This window comes from Lynx canadensis, chromosome D1 (assembly GCF_007474595.2).
Source record: "Lynx canadensis isolate LIC74 chromosome D1, mLynCan4.pri.v2, whole genome shotgun sequence".
NCBI classification, from domain to species: Eukaryota; Metazoa; Chordata; class Mammalia; order Carnivora; family Felidae; genus Lynx; species Lynx canadensis.
In genome coordinates this window covers 75,561,960-75,581,631 of record NC_044312.2, presented here as the reverse complement: position 1 = coordinate 75,581,631, position 19,672 = coordinate 75,561,960, and the positions used below count along the sequence as shown (strand labels likewise).

Sequence of the window (19,672 nt, the reverse complement as noted above, 5' to 3'; positions counted from 1 at the left end):
GTACTGTCACCCAGAGAGCCTTGCACACCGTGGAGGAATCGGACTTCATTCACTAGTGAGCAGGACTCCTCACAAAAGGTTTCGGACCAGAAACAACTTAGTCTGCAATTTCAATTCCGGAAGCCTCATAATAACGTCAGAGAAGTTGACAGGAGCTACAGGTGAGGACCAAGGCTCACCTCTGGACCCTCTGCCGCCAAGGCATATACTGCAATTGGTAAAATCTCTGTTTAAAGCACCTGTTTTCCTATAGATCTGTTTGTGCTTAGTGTCCCTTCATGGTCCCTGTGAACAGGCAGCCCTTCTCTCACTATGCCAAAGACAACGTATAATGCAGGCGTTTACTCTTCTCCCACACCACAGCATCATTACCACATGTGGTTAGTATCTCTGGTGGCAAGGACAGTCCTCTCCTACTTCCCAGTCTTCCTAAATATCTCCATCACACTTTCTTGTTTCTCTGTTTAAACCTCTGTCAACTCATTTTAACCCCTCGTCTTGTTTCACGGCCTCTCAGCCTCCCTGGCTGCATCTCCTATGACATCACGTCTGCAACATCTGAGTCAAGAAGAATAATCCTTGGGAATAGCCCACGTGTCACCAGCCTTAGGCAGTCTGGTCCACACATCCTGGACAACCCTGGAGACAGAAAGAAAAGCTTAGCCACACACGCCTTCTGGGTGGTTGGCAAAGTATGATGGAAGCCAGAAACAAAACCAAAAAAAGAAAAAAAACCTTTTTTTTTTTGCTGAGTCCACTCAAAAACAATTGCATAAGTAACACAAGAATGCTGCATCACCAAAGGGACCGATTATAAATCTCTATGTCTCTATTAACATAAAAATGAAGGAAAATGTGTTACCTCAAAATGTCATCCAAAGGAAGTCACTTACTACTTTCAGGGTTTTTCTTTCTTCTCTTCCCAATATTTTATTCTTAATTTTCCCAATAATTAACCTGAGTCAAACCTTCCTTCCACGCTTTGGTTTCAGTTCCAAAAAGTGTATCAAGGTTATGATGGCTCATTACCCGCAGCAGAAATGCAGATGGAAACATTCCTGTATATTTCAACCTGGTTTCTCCAGGAAAGGATGGAATTTCTTCCCTTGAGATTTTTGGAATTAACAGAAAATGGACATGATTTCAATACCCTGGGAGATGGTAAAATCTATGCCAGTCACAATTAGTGGAAAGCAGGAGAAAGTTCTAGAAGTGCCCAATAGTGGAAATGACTGATATTTTCCAGCAGAAGAGGGGAGTACCTCCAGATGAGCGGTAAACGAGCTTTATTCAGAAAAAACAAAAAACAAAAACTAGAAGTTGTTAAGAGGGCAATCAGTTTTTGTGCAGAAAGGGGAGGAAGAGCTGAAGGATCGTAGTATTTTCAACACGGAACCTGGGAGCTCAGGAACTGCAGGGGCCACAGCATCCCTGACTTTGGGAGGGAGCAACAGAGCTGCAGAAAGGCAGCCGGGACCCTTTAACCCACTGACCTCTTTTAATCTGCTTGTTAGCCTGGCTTCGGATGGGTCCAGGGGGTCTTTGACCAACCTCTGGGGGGAAAGGTCAAAGGTCAGAGGCACATTCCCCAGTCATCATTACTCTCAATTATTCTTCATTCTGAGCCACTTTCTCCTTCATTTTGAGGAAGGGCCCCCATTAAGTGTTTTCCAGGACACTGAAGGGCTATGACCCAATCCAGGCCTGCTCGCTATGTTCCCTTTCCTCTCCACTTCAATCAGAGCATCTCCCTGAGCAAAGCAGGTATCCAGGGGGTAGCAACTCACAGAAGCACCTAGCCCTGTGTATCACAGGCATACTCATATGTCCTATACTGAGCACAGCCGAGGGCCCTGCCGCTCTCCAGAACATGCCCAAGCTATTACAGTAGAGCGGTTCCAAGCACAGCCTTTGCCATCAGACAAAGCAGAGGTTCTACAAGTTTCCAGTCCTGGAATCTTAAGGAAGTCCCTTATTTCTCTGAGCCTTAACTTCCTCACCTGAATAATGGGGATAATAAGAGTTTCCACTTCACAGGCTTATGGAGAGGTTGAAATGAGTAAAGCTTAAAGGCTCAGTATACGTTAGCTATTAATATATTTTAGCAGTAACATTTTTTTGTCTTTTTTGATAAGCATAATGTATTGTCATTGACAAAATCTGGACTATAAAAAAAAGCATGGACCAAAAAAAAAAAAAAAAAAAAAAATCTCCCTCCAGAGCTCAGCACTGTTAACACCAGGAACGTTTCTATTGTGTCTTTTCTCCACACATGGAGACATGCACACACTACTGGACCATTTTCTAATCCTAAGAGCAACCATCCAATGCCTACCAACCACACTTCTAACTCTCACAGTAAGTCTGTGAGACGCTGTGGGACCCATTTACAGAGGAGGACACCAAGGCTGGAAGAGGCCGTGCCGATGCCCCAGGTCACACAAGCCAGCACTTCCTCAACAGAGCTGTGACTGCAAGTCTCTCTGGCTGGAACACTTAGCTCTTAGATCTAAGCTGCTCCAGAAAGGGTCTCATTCTTCTCCTTCCCCTGCCTAATGTGGAAGAATCTAAAAGAAGGGACCAAGGGGTGATACGAAAGTCAGAACCACCCATGTCATGCTCAGGGGGGTGTGCCCGGAGCTTACCCTTCCCAGTAGGTGTTTCAGGCCTGAGCAGTCAGCCCCTCTCACTTCCACCAAAAGCCCTGGTGACCCTGTCGGGTAGGATTTGGACAGAAGGAGGATTTGTCGGCTCCTGGCTTCTACCCTAGGTGGGCAGGTGCATTTCTGACATTCCCCTGCAGGGATAACACATTAAAATTCAAGTTTTGCCTCTAATTACTCTTGGCCTTAGTTTGATCCAATTAGCCTTAAAATAGAACATAAAGTAAAACCTTTGGTTCCATTTTTCAGTCAGAACAGTGAATTTTCAACCTGCAGGTTAACTGACTTCATGTTTACTGAACTGCATGGGTGATAAAAGTTCAGACACTCACCTCTGGCCCCAGGGCGCATTTGGGGATGGTTATTCACACACAATTGACTTCCAAGATGTTCCCAGAGAGCTCCTTCCTACTGAGGGCTACTCATGATTCAAAGGTAAGAAAGGTTTATTTTCCCCAAGCTCATTAGAAGACCAAACCATTCACCATGGAGAGAAAATAACAACAACAACAACAACAACAACAACAACAACAGCTGTTCCCCTGTATAGATGCCCATGTTTCAGACTCTGCTGGATAAAGAGGAAAACTGATTCCAAGATTAGTAAGTGACCAGGCTGGAATTCAAACCAAGAATCATCTGAGAGCAAAGCCCTTCACAATGAACACAGCCTCCACCACCACTGGGCTCTGCATACAGTGAGCACACAAATAACAAATAACTAGTGGATCAACCTGCCAGTAAATGATAAAACAAAAAGCAAGCTAATGATGTGTGAACAAATGACGTAGCCATGGTTTCCAGGATTCTGCAGAAAAGCTGAGGCCCATGCTTGAGTATAGCTGAGGCTATGGGAATGTGGGGATGCAGTCTGGGGGCAGTGGGGTGCACAAGGGCAGTAGCTGCTGCCCTCCCAGTGCTTCCAGTTTCTTGGAGCTCCCCCAGCCCCTCCTCCACCCCGTAGGGGAGTACTATGGTGGACCACAACTATCGTTGGGTGGTCCTCACACACTTAATTGGAAAAGTGAGACTCAGGTCTAAAGACTCAGACAGACCCAATAAAGGCTGACCTTTGACCAACACTGGGGAAAGCTCCCTCCACAGGATAAAAAGGCAGCTATGGTGAAGCAGTGAGGACATCCCAGCCCTCACCACAGCCACCTGCCACCAAGCTCTGTCCCCTGGGATGCTCCACGTTTTCTCTGCATGCCAAGTAATTCTGTTGCTTCTCTCTTCCTTGGAAGCCTCTAGGTCTGGCAGCCTGACACTATCTAGTCCACACCAGGACCCAACTTTCCCGTGCTATATCCTGGAGTGGCATCTCAGGTGGAGCTTGGAGAGAAAATGTGTGAAACTCTGGGCTCTCCCACGACAGTCTGGTTGGAGAAAGATTCCAGGAAAGGATTAGGGAACTGGAGTCCTGACACAGTGCAGCAAAGGTGCATAACGTCTGCTAATGTTACAGCACATTAAAAGAAGTTGTAAAATTGTAGCTTAAAGTTAGACAGGCCAACCATAACACAAGAAGTATGAAAAGCAAGGTGCCATTTTTCCAACAAATAAGTTCATTATATGAAGAACCAATGTAGGTTGTTTCAGCATCTTGTTATCCAATGCGGCAGCTGTGACTTTTTTGGTAACATCTTTAAAGAGCTCAATCAGCATGAATTCCACTTTATTAATGATACCTATTCTTTAGGTAGAGGTTCTTACTATGTGCCAGGAAATTTTCAAATATGGTTTCTTACCCTTACACCAGAAATACAAGGTGAGAACTTGCCCCATTTTACTCAGGAGGAAGCTGACATCCAAAGGGGCAGCCAACTTGGCCACAGCACTGGCTGACTTCAGTGGGGAATGAGGGTCTCCTCAAACCCATCTGATAAAAAATAAATCACAAAAGCAAAAACCCAGAGAAGAGCCTTCTGATTACAGTTTCTCCTTGGGCTGGAGAAACGAGTCAGGGTCCCTAGGGCAGAGAGGAAAAGGCTGCTCTCCTCAGCCCTCCCAGGAGTGATGAGCAGTTATTTTTGAAAAAGGAGGGAAAAAGTACCTGCAGCCTAGATGGTTCTTGCATACTAGAAAGAAAACTAAGCCATTGTGAGAGGCGGGAGAACAGGACTGGATGCTATTCAAGCTGGGCTCACTCCCCACCCCCCCCCTCCCCCCACCCCCGCCCAAAACAAGCCAAACCGCAATACAGATCAACACCCGCGTGCAACTCTAAGTATCATAACACAATGGGGGCGGGGAGCGGGGGCGGATGCAGACCATGCCGACCCGGGACAGCAGTGAGGAAGCAGACCCACTCGCAGGACACAATCCCGCGCGTGTGCAACCCCAGGAATTTGTGGGTGGAAGGGACCGGGGAAATTGCAGTCCATCCCACCCCTTTCAGTCGCGCGCGCGCGCGCACACACAGATACAGATACACACACACACACACACACACACACACACACACACACACACACACACACCGACTTTCCTGGCTTAAAGAAAAAAAAAAAAAAAGCTTGAAATCTATCTTCAAAATAATACGGGAAACACCAAGTACGAAATGCGTTTCAGGGGCTTTCCGTCGCGGGAGACGATTCCCAGCGGGGATGGGAAGCGGGGTGGGGGATAAAAAGTGGAACGGCGCCCCCGGGAGTGAGGTCTGCAGTCCACCTTACCAGCTTCATGGTGGTGTTATTCTGTTCCCAGCGCCACAGCATCACGCTCATCTTACTTCAGGGCGAAGAGGGAAGTGGGGGGAGGAAGCGGGAGAAAAAGGGGGAGGGGGCCGAAGCACCTGCCCGCGCGCCCGGCAGGTCGGGCCGGCCCGGCCCGTCGTGGTCTCCGCCCCGGCCCCTCCGGGCATCCCCGCCGCCCGCGGCCTCCTCGCCCCCACCCCGGCGGCCGCTGCTGAGCGCGCGGGGACCTTGCCCGGAGCCCGGCGCCCGCGCTGCCCGGCTCGCGTGCCTCCCCCGCTCTCTCCCTGCCGGTCTCCCCGCCTCCGCCAAATCAAACAACTCCCCCTGCGTCCGAGCGCCCGCGCCTCGCAGCGCGGAGGCCGCTGGGGCCGCTACGGGGTGGGGGCGGGAGTCGGGGCCGCCGGGCTCCCCGCCCCCTCGCCGGTCCGCGGGCCCTCCGCGTGGCCCCCGGCTTTCTCCGGTGGGCCGGTTCGCCCCCGCGGTGCGTAGTGGGGGGGGGACGGGGGAAGGGGCAAGACGGTAGGAGGGGGAGGTACTTAACTCTTTCGGGAAGGGCGCGGGTAGGCGGGCCGGCCTTCGGCACAAACGGAGGGGCACGGAGGGGGGAGCGGGGGAGGACTGCGGGGGGCGCGGTGTGTGGCTGTCGGGTCCTCACTCCGGACACGGCCAGCGCCTCTCCCCGTGGCTGTTCGGCTCTGTGCGCGTTTGCATTCGGCACCGAACTCACTCAAGTTGGCTGACAGTAACCACTCCGGGATCATCCCCTGCCCCCCAGCAGCTGGAATCATGAGTGTGGGATGGATGAACCAGCACCCGCTGGAGCACCTCCACCCCTCCGCGCGCGCACACACGCAGTCGCCCAGGCCCTGCCCCAGCCACACGCTGCTCCCCAGCCTCATTTGTTTCCTGCTACGTGAAGGACGGGGCTCCAGTGTTTTTAAACACACCTGGCCGCTGCCACAGATGGGACTTCCGTGGGCCTCGGGGAGGAGGTGGGGCAGGCGATGACAGGGGAGGCAGACAAGGGGAAAGGCCGTGTGGCCTTTGTTTCCTTTTCTGCTCGCCCCACCTGCCACAGGCTCTTTCTAGGGAGCCTAGGAAAGCACCCTCTACCTGGTGCTTTCCTCTGAGATTGGGGGAGGGGGGCGCTGGACACCTCCTCACCTTCCTGTCCAGCCCTCCTTGGGATCCCTGGCAACTTTCAGTAGCCTGAAAAGGCTCAGCAACCCTGCGGCTCCTTGAGGCAAGATGGCACCGGCTACCCAGATCTCAGGACGTGTCTCTGATTTGGGCGGCAGTGACATTTTAGGATGAATACCTGGCTGGCCCCTGCTGATAGAGAGCTATGATGAGAATTCATGGAATTGCTTTATTACACATTCATTTCAATAGGCAAAACTGTTTAAAATGGGGGGAGGTGATAAAATGGGTCCTAACCTTTTAAAAGTGATCTTCCAAACATAGCAATTAGATCAAAATGTTGCTATGCCCGAAGCTTTCAGGGTTTGGCTTCCCTTCACAGATGAAAAATCCCAACTCTTTCCTATGGCCTACAACTTTATGCCCATCCTCTCCCTTTTACCTACTGTGCTCCAACCACAGTGGTCGTCTTTCTTTTTCTCAAACACGTTGAAATCCGTCCCACCTCAGGACCTTTGCACCTGACAGTCCCTCTCCCTGGATCACTGTTCCCCCTAGACCTGCCTATGGTCTCATTTCTAATGTCACCTCCTCAAAGGGACTTTTAACTTAATGTGGTGACCATATTCTTCTATTACTATTGTCTTCCCTTTGTTCTGTTCACTGTGTGAACTTTAGCTAACTTGTATTCTTGTTTATTTTTTGCCCTGTCCCACTGGGCTATGAACTGCATGAGAGCAGGGGCCTCATCAGTTTTGTTCCCCCATGGCATCCCCAAGTGCCTGGAACAGTATGTTGCACATAGTGGGAACTCAGTAGATGTTTCCCAAATGAAAGTCTGTTGACAATGTCCTAAGTTCCTGCAGCTTCCTCTGCAATAAGGACAGAGCCAGACCAGGGCAGCACATCCCATATCCAGCCTGGGCCCTGACCTGAACTGAGTGACTGCAAAAGACCCTGTTATGTCCATCACCACGTATATTTCTGGAGAGTGAAAATAGGCAGTGACATTTGCTGCTTAAAGAGAAGGGGCACATCCTAGCGAAACACAGGAGGGGAAACAGCATATGTCATTTGAGAAAGCATATTCCATATTAAAGTATATTTATGTACTTAGAAAATGAGATTTTAAAATAACTATTTTTTTTCCTCTGAAAATAAAGCTGGACAAGATCATATTGGCCAAGAGAGCAAAACACAAGCTCTCTATCACAGCTGTGTTAAGCCAGGGGTTCTTGGAGCTGGGTGGGAAGATGTGCAGCCCAGAAACCTGGTTGTATGAAAATGCTGTGAGACTGGGTATTTGTGCATTTTGGGGGGAAGCATCTATAGGTGTCTCACATTCTCTAGGATACCCAAAACATTTTTAAAAAACTACACATTCCCAGAGAGTCATTGAATGAGCATTAGTTCCCAATCAAAACATTTGCCAGGGGCGCCTGGGTGGCTCAGTCTGTTAAGTGTCCGACTTCAGCTCAGGTCATGATCTCGTGCTTTGTGAGTTCGAGCCCCGCATCGGGCTCTGTGCTGACAGCTCAGAGCCTGGAGCCTGCTTCAGATTCTGTGTGTCTCTCTCTCTCTGCCCCTCCGCCATTCACACTCTGTCTCTCTCTCCTTCAAAAATAAATAAACATTAAAAAAATTTAAAAAATATTTGCTGGTCAAAGATAGAAAATATCACTTATGGTGCAAGGAGGAATCAGGGGGGTGGCAGTAGAGAGGATGCCCAGCTTTAATTAAAAAGAATAAATCCTGTTGCCTTGCCTTTCAGATCTCACACACTTCAGACCATAGGTATGCTGACTCATTTAGCCAACATTCCTTGAACATACACCATAATGCATTTACCCAGCTCTGTGCTGGGTATTGAGAATCAGAGAGGAGTCCCTACCACCCACACATAGTCTATTAAAAGATGAACACATACAATTACAGTTGCAATACAATGTGACAGGTACTACAAAGGAGGGCTGTATGGTGTGTAGCTGGGCCATAAAGGAAAAAAGCTATGCACAAGACTGGGAAGCATGGAATAATTTCGCAGAGGTGGCACTGACTTACATCTGGAAGGATCAAGGCAAATTCAATAAGAGGAGGGAAGCATCCCAGGAAGGGAGAACAGCATGTGCAAGGGTATAGAGGGGTGAAAAAGCATGGCAGGTTCTGTGTGGTCAAAAGGTGGAGATCAAGGGGCAGGAAATGGGGCTATTTGTAAGGCTGGAGCAGGTCAAGTCCCTGTAAAGGGGATCCTACCCCTAATCCTTATAAACCAGGGGAATGATTTGATTGACTTCCCATTTTAGAAGGACCCCTCTAGTAACAGCAAGAAGGCAAGTTTGAAAAGGTGGAGGCTGGAGGGAGAGAGGCCAGTTAGAAGGCTGCTGAAAGCACGCAGGGGATAGAGAATGAAGACCCGAATGAGGCAAAGTGTAGAGAAAAGGACGCTGACATCACCAGCAATCTGCTGATGCAATGGGTGATTCACAGGGGTAATGGCTTTGAGTTCATCCAAGCAGATGTCAGGACCCTGCAGAATTTCAGAAACAGAAGCAGCTCCTTAAAACCTCCTACATCTTGGAGAGCTATTTATCATGCAACAAGCTGCCTTTCCTGGCACCTTTCTTCTCCTTCCTCCTATTTCTGTGATCTTCCACCAAGTCCTTTGATGGTGATTTAAGGGAAAGACATCAGCCTGTGTTGACCACATGGGACAAAGCAACGGGAACAATGCTTGTGAAGGTCGGTCCTACAGTGTGTCCTTGTTCCTCCTAACCGTTGGCCCCATTTTTCAGCTCATGGCTTTCTGACCCATTCCCTGAACCTGACAGTCCAGCACTCACCCTTGCAGACAGTGACCCCCACCTTAGCCTAGGTCCCTGAACGTGACCTCTCTTGTACTCTCATGGTAACCACAAGGTAGAGTCCTAGGTCCTAGTATTGTGCAACCCTTTGTGGCACTGACCCCCTCCCCTCCCCAGAGGCTGGATCTGCCCTTTGCTGACAGTGTCCTGTTCCAGACCTTTCCATCCTCAGCATCCAAGAGATGTGCCCCATATGGCTCAGCATTTGCTTACTTGCATGTCCGTCTTCCCTACTCTTCTACTTCTCTGAATTCTTAGCACCTCCCCAGCTGGGGGAGGCACATGATAAATATCTCCAGAACAAAAGCTGGAGTGTCTATCTTGTTCCTCAAGACAGGAAGAAGAGGGGAAGAGATTTGGGCCAGAAAGCCCGGTTTGAGGCCTGGTGTCCCAAAGACCTGCTCATTCACAGTCCTCCTTTCCCTCACCTATAAGATGATGATCTATAAAGTTCCTTTTCCCTCCTACATTCTGCAAGTCCAGCCCCTGTCTGATAAACTAATTTGTGTCCAGCTGTTAATGGCTTAATGTGTTTCCCAGATAACGCACTCCAGTTTAACAGGGGATCTTCCACTCTTTCAGCCAAAGCAGTGACTAGCGGGGAAACGTTCAGACACTGCAGGGGCCAGCCCGGGGAACATCAGACAAAACGAGCTCTCTAGGCTGCCCCGAATGTGGGCTGATGCCTTTCCACCCACGCGCGAGGCTGACTGTGGACAGATGTCAGCTCTTACGTGGCACGGTGATGACAAAGGAAAGACCACAAGCAGCATGCCACCCCCTGAGGTAGGGAATAAGCCAATAGCTTAACATAGGGAGTCCGTTATTTTTTCCCCAAATAACCAGGAGCGAATAGTAAATTAGCACAGAAGAGTTCAGCATCATCTGTCCAGTGAAAATCCTAGCCATAGTAGCAGGTGTTTCATAAGTGTGGCAGAGGACAATTTCCACTTACTCATGACAGCAATGCTCAGAAAAGCCATCTTCCCCATTTTGCAGATAAAGGCTCCGAGAGGGTAAGTGACTGGCTCCGTCCAGTCACTTCAGACACTGCCAAACAGGAGCATCACTTGAGACGGCCTGCCTGCCCCCCATCTCTGCAGCGTGCACGCTATTGCCGTACTATGTACAACAAAGGAAATCCCAGAAATGCCGTCCCTGGGAAAATGAAGACACTCTGTGAGCAGACGTCTCTGCAAGTGGCCTTAAGGCTTAGTCTGAGTCCCCTTCCCTTTCTGGGAGGGCCTGGAGATCTCGGATATGGAGGAAGATGTATAAAAGTGAAAATAAAAGATTTGGGGAAGTACACAGCAGGCAGTCTTTTTAGAAACTGAGAGTCAAATCTAAGCAAAGCACTAATCCTTCTCGGGGAAGAAAGCTGGGACAAGGAGGGCGAGCACAGAAGATGCCATCTCCCCTCCACCAGCTTTGGAGGGGAGTGAGCCCCCTGCCAAAAGGTCACTGGGAACACTGGGGTCTGCAGGGGGTCCACAGCGATTGGAGGGTTTGAAAGTAAGATGTATGGCTTTCAGGAGGCAGATACAATGTCACACTGACAAGCCCACAAATGAATGAATGCGGCCCTCCTCGAAAGGGCTGGGCTGGGCTAGCAAAGGATTTCCCTCCCTCCCTCCTCCCTTTACTTTTTTCTTGAGATAAAGAATTATGTAAAGGCATCTCCCAGTGCACATGCTAAATGCCACTGCCTTCGGTTTGTTCCCTGAACAGTGTTTAATGTGTGGCTTTCTGGGTCCCCCCACAATTCACTTTCTTCCTTCCAGGGATGGGGATCAGTGTCTGAGTGGTGCAGTGTCTCCCATGGCCCCTCCAACACGCTGCTCACTCTCCTGGAGGAGGCCAGGTACAGCCACATCTCCACACCTTTGCTCGGGCTGTTCCCTCTGCACGGAAGTGCTTTTCCTTCCATTCTCTGCCAAACGATATCATGTAGATCTGGGAGGACCCAAAGCAAAGTTAACTCAGTTGGTGAACTTCTCTTAGATCCCTCCCCTTGGAGAACTCTCTCTCCTCTCTTCTGTGGTCCCCAGCTCTTTGTTTCCATCTTCTCAACAGCCTTTGTAACAGTCTGTCTCCTTCTGCAGTTGGGGGTGGGCACATCTCATTAGCTGTTGCAAGTGTTAGTACTGATGGGAGTATTATCACAATCGGCTTACAAATTGCTTAGGAACAGGTACTCTAACTTACTCACCTTTGAACACTCAGAATAGGGTTTGGCTTGTCACTGGCACTACAAACAGAATTAATACATTCAGAAGGTCAGGACTATAGGAGGCTTAGAGATCATCCAGTCCCCTCCCCCATAATTGTCCAGGAAAATCCAGGTCCCCTCTATAGAACGCCTTCCACTGTGCTGTGTGAAGTGCACTGAAAAGAAATCCAACTGAATTGTGGGAGGCTGGACACAGGACACGATGGCATCTCGGGAAGGCTCTCAGGAAGAAATCCGAAATCCGCGGTGACCTTCCACACTAAAGATTCACTTGCTTGCTGGGAACCTGGATACTGGACATTTCCTTTTAAATATTGCTAGAAGAGCTTTTGGAGAGCGAGGATTATGTCTTATTTTTCTCTATGGCCTCCCAAACACTGCCAAACATAGAAGGAGCTTAGGGTAAAAAATAATTTTCAGGAAGAATGGACAAATAATTAAAGACTAACTTTAAAGCTCTGGGGTAAGAGGCTTTTGACTTCTCCAAAGCAGCCAAACTGGTCCCAAGCAACTTAGAGCACACTTCCAAAGAGCAGGCACGCTTTTCCCTCAGATCCCAGGGTTGCCAGGTGCCCCTGGTATTTATTTGCTCTATTCAACATCCCAGGCCCAGGGGCTCCTCCTCCAGCCCCCTCCCCTCCCACTCCTTCAATGAGGCAGATAAGGGTGGAAATTGTGCAATCTCTGGGTGACCTCTGACCCCCCTTTGAAGGGCCTCCACACTGCCAGCCCTCCCTCCTCCCTCTCTCCCACCCTCTGAGCAGCCACATCTCCTGCTCTGACCCCAGTGAGGTGTCCGGGCATGGGGACTGCAGAAATTTTTGGAGGTAGCATAAAGACATTTTAGGCTTATCCATCCTGTTCCATTGAGCTAGGGGTTCATGTAAGGTGAAATAGAACTGTTTAAAGCAAGCAAAAAAAAAAAAAAAGCTTAAAAAATCCTACCACAGAAATATGGATAGCTATTGTCAAAGCACTTAAGAAAGTTAAATGGTTTCTAATTTTTGTCCTCTGTTCTGGTTTCGCGACTGAGTGATTCAGATGAACGGTCTGGAATGGAGTTGTCCTCAAACTCTCACTGGGTTGTGTTGGTTTGTTTTGTTTTCGGTGGTTGTGGTTTGGTGGGGGAGAGGGTGGTGTGGTTTTGTTTATTTTATTTTCCCTGTGGGATCAGCCCTTTCATTCTGGGCCGGTTCTGGTCACCAGGGATTAAGGTCAGCAATTTACGAGGCAGTCTTCTTTCCCAAGGGGCTGTGGTCCACACTTCCTGGGCACCGTTGAGGAACTCAGTGGCTCCCCAGTAATACTTGTGTTGTAGGAAATGCCATTGCTTTTCATGATAGAGATATGAAAGGGACACAGATACCCTCGAAGTGGGTTAAATATTATTCCCCAATGGGGGCTCTGGAGGCTTTTCCTTTGGAACAAAAGCAGCGGCAGGTAAATTGATTCCACTTTTGTTAGGCATCCTGATTTCACAGGAGATTGCTTCACACACACACACACACACACACACACACACACACACACACCCTGAGGGCCTCCTCCTTCCCCCATCCCAAGAGAGGCTACCGGTGATGAATGCCGAGGGGGCTGGCACCGTGGGTCTGGTACGCAGGGCATGAGATGAGGGTAAACAGGAGGAAACAGATGTCTGAGATGCACCTACCAAGACAGTGTGTGTGTACACAATCACCCTCTATTCCAAAGTCAACAAGGACAACCTGGGAAATCCCAGAATGAGGGCACCATTGTTTAGCAGAGGAAAACTTTCAGCACTGCTAATGACTCACTTTTGGCTTCTGTGCGCCCGTGAAATTACCACTACTATTGATCACATGGCCTCCACACTCGTGGGCATTTCTCAGCTCCTAGAGCACAGTGAGTAGCGGGGTTCTTCCCAGCCAGCCCCCTTCCACAGCTTCCTGCCTGGTCATGCTCGGGTCAAATGTGGACCTCGAGAACTCACGATGACCTAATTTTATGTTTGTCAAAGCACTTTCATGTCAGTTACCCAGGTGGTTATTCTTAGAACCATTCTGTGATCTAAGCTAGATGGCTGGCCTGATCCCGTTTTCCGAAGAGCTCACTGAGGCACAGAGAGGTTAAATGAGCTGTCCAGAGTTGCACAGCTGCTTAATGAGCAGGCCACATTAAGTCTTAGATCTACGGGCTCCTTTCTAAATACCCTCTTCCTGGGTTCTCAAGACAAGTAGACTTTACGTCGTATTCTTATTTTCAACAGAATTAATAGCAGCAACCAATAGCTAATAATAAAATAGATTTCAGGAGTGAATCTTCTATGTGCTACGTACCATTCTGCATGTACTGCATGTCTGCATGTACTGAGGTCTGCATGTACTATCTCATTGAATCATCATAGTAACCATACGATATAGATGTGAAAATTACATTGCCCAGAGGGGAAACCAGGCACAGGAAAGTCAAATAACTTGCCCAAAGTCACAGAGCTAGTAAGTGACACTGCTTGGATTCAAGCACCGTGTAGCTACAGAATCTATGTTCTTAACCTGTGCTGTTCCACCTCTCTGTGTGGTGACATCATAATCATAATGTAAGCCTAAGATCAAAAGTAAAATAAATACTTCGCTGAAAGGGTTTTTACAAATAATAGGTGCTATTCCCAGTTAGTGGAGGTTTTGTTTTTGGTTTTGGTTTTTGCTTCTCCTTCTTTGGCTTTAATGATTGCTGCCACTACAAATAAACTTCCATTGAATCCACAAATTCTTCCTCAGATCACGCAATGGTAGGCAGTATTCTATTTTATTATTTTTTCTAATGTTATTTGCTTTATTTTGAGGAGAGAGAGATTTCTGTATTTTGATGCACGCGAGCAGGGGAGAGGCGGAGAGAGAGAATCCCAAGCAGGCTCCGTGCAGAGCCTGACTTGGGGCTCGATCCCATGAACCAGACAGAGATCATGACCTGAGCTTCAGTCAAGAGTCAGATGCTCAACCGACTGAGCCACCCAGGTGCCCCAGTAGGCAGTATTTTAAATAGCTCTGTGACCTGGGGCAAGTTGTAAACATATCTACATCTCAGCCTCTTCTTCACAGAAACGGGTATGATCGTACTGACCTCTTAAAATCAGGGGAGCTCCGACATATGAAGGCCCCTGAAAAACTCTAAGTTCCTAGAACTAGTTTCCCAAAACTAATTGACGGGAAACATTTCAGTCTGTTCAACCACCTCACCTATGTGTCTTAACTGTAGGACTTTTGGGAAGCTTAAACACGCTAGTGAGCAGCCCAGAGCTCTAAGCAGCCATTTGGAAACGGAGCACTGCCCAAAGGTATTTGCCGGCAGAATCCTTCAGGTGGAACAGTTCTCAAGCTACCGCTCCAAGGAACACACTTCAGGATCGGTACCCCGCAAGGCTGCACGTGGCATATATTTTCCCAGCAGGCCCTCCTCTTCGGCAATGTTCAGAGCTGACCGAGGCCATCTGAAGGCACCCCTAGATTTTTTTTCTCACTCCATTTTGAGACCCTGTGGCGGGAGACTTAAGCCTGCACTTCTATCATTATAACTATCGGTCCAAAGACCACAGGATATGAGTGATGGGACCATGGGGGCCTTGGGGCTCCAACAGAAACATGACCAGAGAACTCAGATGACCCCACCCCTGTGTCCTACACACAATCTGGTTTCTATCAGGCGGGCTCCTGCAGTCACACTGAAGGTCAGTCATTCAGAATATGTGGCAGGCCCCCGACACAAAACCAAGGTTTGAAGGATGGCCTTACTGATAATGAATCCCCATCCTTCCAGCATGGAGCAGATGGTAAGGAATGACAATGGGATTGGTCCTACATCAGCGGGGGTGGGGGGGGGGTGCCCAATTGGAGGAGGATGTGCGCCTTTGCTCCGATACCACTGTCCTATAGAGGTGGACACGGAGTGTCTGAAATAGCCATTGTCTTATTCTGATAATAAATTGCTAATATTTATCAAGTACTTGCATACTTAGCACATCCCAGACACTAAGCTATTTATCGACATCACCATCTTCATCCTCGCAATAACTCTCTGAAAGTGGTACCATCACCAGTATCCAGAACTGGTAATAGAAGCACAAAGGTGTTAGGTAAATTACCTATCATCACACAGCTCATAAATGGTAGAATTCCATGGTGGAAGTCCAACGTGGGTTTGTCTGAATCTATAGCCTTGTACCGATGGTTATAGGCTTTGTAGGTCTTCTAGAGCAGTGGTTCGCACAGTGCGGTCCCTGCACTTACGGTGTCAGCAATACCTGGGGATTTGTTACATATGCCAAGTCTTAGACCACACCCGCCATAGACCTGCGGAAAGAGAAACTCTAGTGCGACCCAGCAGTCTGTGTTTTGTTGTTGCTGTTGTTGTTGTTGTTGTTGTTGTCTTATAAGGCCTGCAGCTCATTCTGATGCCCGCGAAAGATGGAGAATCACTGATCCAGAGGAAAGAGCTTTGTACTCAGGCTGTCTCTTCAGAAAGCCCCAGAATGAGTTATCTGGCCCATTGTCCACTAGCGTCACCCAGCAACAAGCAGCGCACAGAAGGGCAGGGTGCAGGGCCGTAGTTATTCCAGGAAGAAAAAGTAATAGTGAGGGCTGGCGGTCGCAGGTCACTAGGGACCGAGACAGAACAGGGAGGGAGACCGGGGGCCAGCACAAGGCATGCCTGCATTGAATATGCCACACCATTCCCACCCCACTTGCTCACACAGCCACAGGTTCACAGAGGGCTGTGCAGGCCTTAAGGATCCCTGAGTTCTCTTCCTACCCGTGTGCACACCCCGACCTCAGCAAGGCCCCTGCCAACAGGGGCTCCTGCCTCTGCTCAAACCCCTGCAGTGATGGACAGCTCACTGCCCCCAGGGCAGTTCTTCCTTCTGTGGAGATTTCTGCATGTTTCCTTGCACTGTTCCCTGCCATTCCTTCCCCCACCCCACCGAACTCAGTCTGAACTAGACTGCCTCAGGGCAGCCCTTCAGATATTTGACAGGGCCCATGCTTGCCCGGTCTTCTCTTGTCCAGGCCCAAGGCCTTGGCTCTTTCAAGACTTCCTCTTCTACCTGTTTTCATGTCCTTTCACTGTCCCGGTCCATCCGAAAAGGCTCCTGAGGTATTCTCAGAGAGGAATCCCCACAAGCCCTCATCTGCCACTTTCCGTTGGCCGAACTCAGCACACTCCACTTAATGGAATAGTTTCTTCGGGCAAGCTGAGCCAACAGCAGCCGGCCTGGCCACGCTGTCCCAAAAGAGGGCACGGGGAGGGGGCGCTGACTGCCTTTCCTTCTCTTCTACCTGATCAAGGCATGGAAAATGGCAGCCTGTCCTTCAGAGATTGCCTCCCTGCCTCTGTTTTCTCTAGGAAATGTTCTCCCCAAGCCCACCCAATGTAAAGTGAGGGAGGCCCATCCTGGATGGGGAAGATCCCCCCTATGTGCCCGCTCTGTGTAACCCGGAGGAGCCCCTGCTCCCTGGCATCTCCTCCTCCTTCCCAGGATTGGCAGGGGTCCACCAGCCCCATTGGAACCTTTGGCTCTCGGAGGTGGTAAACATCAGGCCGTGTCAAGGCCCCGCAGCCTCTCACGGTTGGCAGTGATCAACCAGTCTGCAGGGAAGAGATAGTGATGGGTCTGTTTTCACTGGACGGACTTGTGGTTATCTTCCCCGAGGAAGCCAAGGCGGGCGCTGGGTTGGGAGCCTGGAGATCTGGCTACAGGCCCTCAAGCTCCCAATGCAAGCTCCCAGTGCCTACTCTGGAGACAAACTGCTTGAATTCAGAGTCTGGTCTACCTCGGCTTGCTGTGTGACCTGGGGCACGTTGTTTAACTTCTTTGTGTCTTGTGATCTCATCTGCTCATGGAATGATAACCGTGCCTGTCTCTCAACGGTGAGGCCCATGTGAAACATGCATATGAACAGCGGGCATGGTAGCCAACACACGGTCTGTGCTCACTGGATGTTTATTGTTCCTATTGGTACACTGCTTTATACAACTGGGTTAGGGAGCAAGTGATGCATGACTAGAGCCTTTCTAACTTTACAAAGACTTCATTCTCTTGTTCGAGCCTAACAGCTCATGAGACGAGAACATTAAGATTTATCATTACCATTGTATATGTGAAAACACTGAAGCCCAGAAAGGTCAAGTGACCAGTCCAAGGTCACACAGCAGACCCATCACCAGATCCCAGACCATCTGATCTCCTGCCTTGGGCTCCTGGGGTGTGGCTATGAGGGACAGTTTGATTTATACTATTACTGCATTTTCCCTCATGTTCTACAGCTGTCTTATTTTCTAAAATCAAGAGCTACACGTGTGATCTTCGACCTAAAATCCCCAATCTGGACACCACACAGGCTCCCTTGTCCCATGCCTCCCGGTTTCTATCCTAAGGGGCATCCAAGGAAGAGATTTCTCTGTCTCTTCACTCCCTGACCTGGTTTCTAGGCCAGGACTTATCTGGTCCCTGTCCGGTGTTCAAGTTTACAGCCAGGCTCGCTGTCCAACCCAAGGCTCACTGTCTGACCCTGAGCCAGAACTTGAAAGTGCACAGTACCCAGTCGTCCTGGAGACCTCCATGGGACGCCCCATGCCGCGCATCTCCTGAGTAGCCGCCTACAATGTCCTCAGGAAGGGGCCCAGGCTCTCTTTTGCAATGACACAGATCCAAACCCATTTCTCCTAAGGTTTCTGGACTGGAGCAAGGCAGGGTGGGTGTGCGGGGTGGGAGAAGGGTATACCTGACTGCTCCAGATGCACCCCTCTAGTTTGCAAATCCCAAAGCCCTTCCTTAGAAGGAGATCCTAGGAGACTTGTGCCTGGGGCTGGGAGACGCCATGTTCTCTACTCAGTGGCTCCAGAAATACCAGATTTTTACACGGTGTCCCATCTGGGCCCAATAAGCACCATCTCTTCAATGTCTGCACTAAGTGGCTTGCAGGCTGTCTTGGCTGTGTGTTCCTGGGAAGGACAATTGATCTCAATGCTCCTCCTCTGGCTCTAAGACATGCTTTTCTCCCTCCTCAAGAGATGTCAGGCATTGGCTCCACTGAGCACTTATCATCCAGGGGTGCTCTAATGACATCAGTTTCCTGAGAGTTGGACAGTTCCCCTCACTTCAAGACCCTGCTTTGCTCTCCCTCCTCCTCCTGCTCCTCCCCATGTCCACACTTGGCTTCAGCCTGCAGACCCTGACAGCACGTGGAATTGGGTTCTCACTGTCCTCACCGTCACTCAGAGCCCAGCTTGGTGCTGTTAATAGACACAACCAACAGGGCTGAAAATTTATAAAGAGGGCCGCCTTGTTGCAGATGAGTGGTATTGCAGGGGTTGAAAACTAGCTGCAGAGCAGAATTGTTCTTACACTTATTCATGCACGCAACAGATATTCTTGAATGACCACCAAGCGCCCCCATCCTTTTCTGGGTGTTGGGGAGACACACAGCTGAACAAGACAGACAAAGCCTGCCCTCAAGGAATTTACATACAAGGGCAGCAGAACTGACAGGCAAGTTAAATGTATAGTAAGTACCACAAGAGGTAGAGCCAGGTGAGGGACAGAATATGCCTGGGGGTGGAAAGGCGTGCCCTACAGACAGGCAGCCCAGAGAGGCTTCTCCAAGGAGACACCTGCCAGCAGAGACTCAAACAAAGGAAGTGAGCCCTGTAGCAGACCTGGGGGAACAGTGCCACGGGCAGGGGGACAGGAGCGCACAAGCCCTGAGCAGAATGTGGTCAGTGTGCTCAAGGACAGCAAGAACGCCACTGAGACTGGAGCAGAGAGAGCAAGGCAGAGGGTGAGAGCAGATGAGCTGGAGAGAAAAGTTGAGGCCAGTGCCTGCAGCGCAAGAGTCTGCAAACTACTGCAAACTGACTCTGTCAGCCAATGAGCTAAGAACAGTGACTACGCTTTGAAAGGGTTAGAAGAAGAAGGAAACAAAGGTGGAGAAAAAAGGGAGACAATGATGAAGACAAAGAAGGATAAGAAGATGATGGCGATGTGACAGATTCCTATGGGACCCACAGAATCTAAAATATTAACTTGGGGCACATGGGTGGCTCAGTCGG

General features: G+C 49.5%; 1 protein-coding gene across 6 annotated transcripts in view; it reads right to left on the bottom strand.

Annotated features, from left to right (window-relative positions):
• Positions 1-19,672, bottom strand: part of NAV2 (neuron navigator 2) — a 397,314-nt gene that overhangs the window by 323,179 nt on the left and 54,463 nt on the right. The window contains exon 1 of one of the 6 annotated variants that reach the window (XM_030331658.1): positions 5,339-5,439. The exons of the other annotated variants lie outside the window; for them this stretch is intronic. Coding sequence (XP_030187518.1) covers positions 5,339-5,389 — 51 coding nt within the window. The 5' untranslated portion in view covers positions 5,390-5,439. Of the gene's footprint in view, positions 1-5,338; positions 5,440-19,672 lie in introns of those variants that run through there. 6 annotated transcript variants of the gene reach the window in all.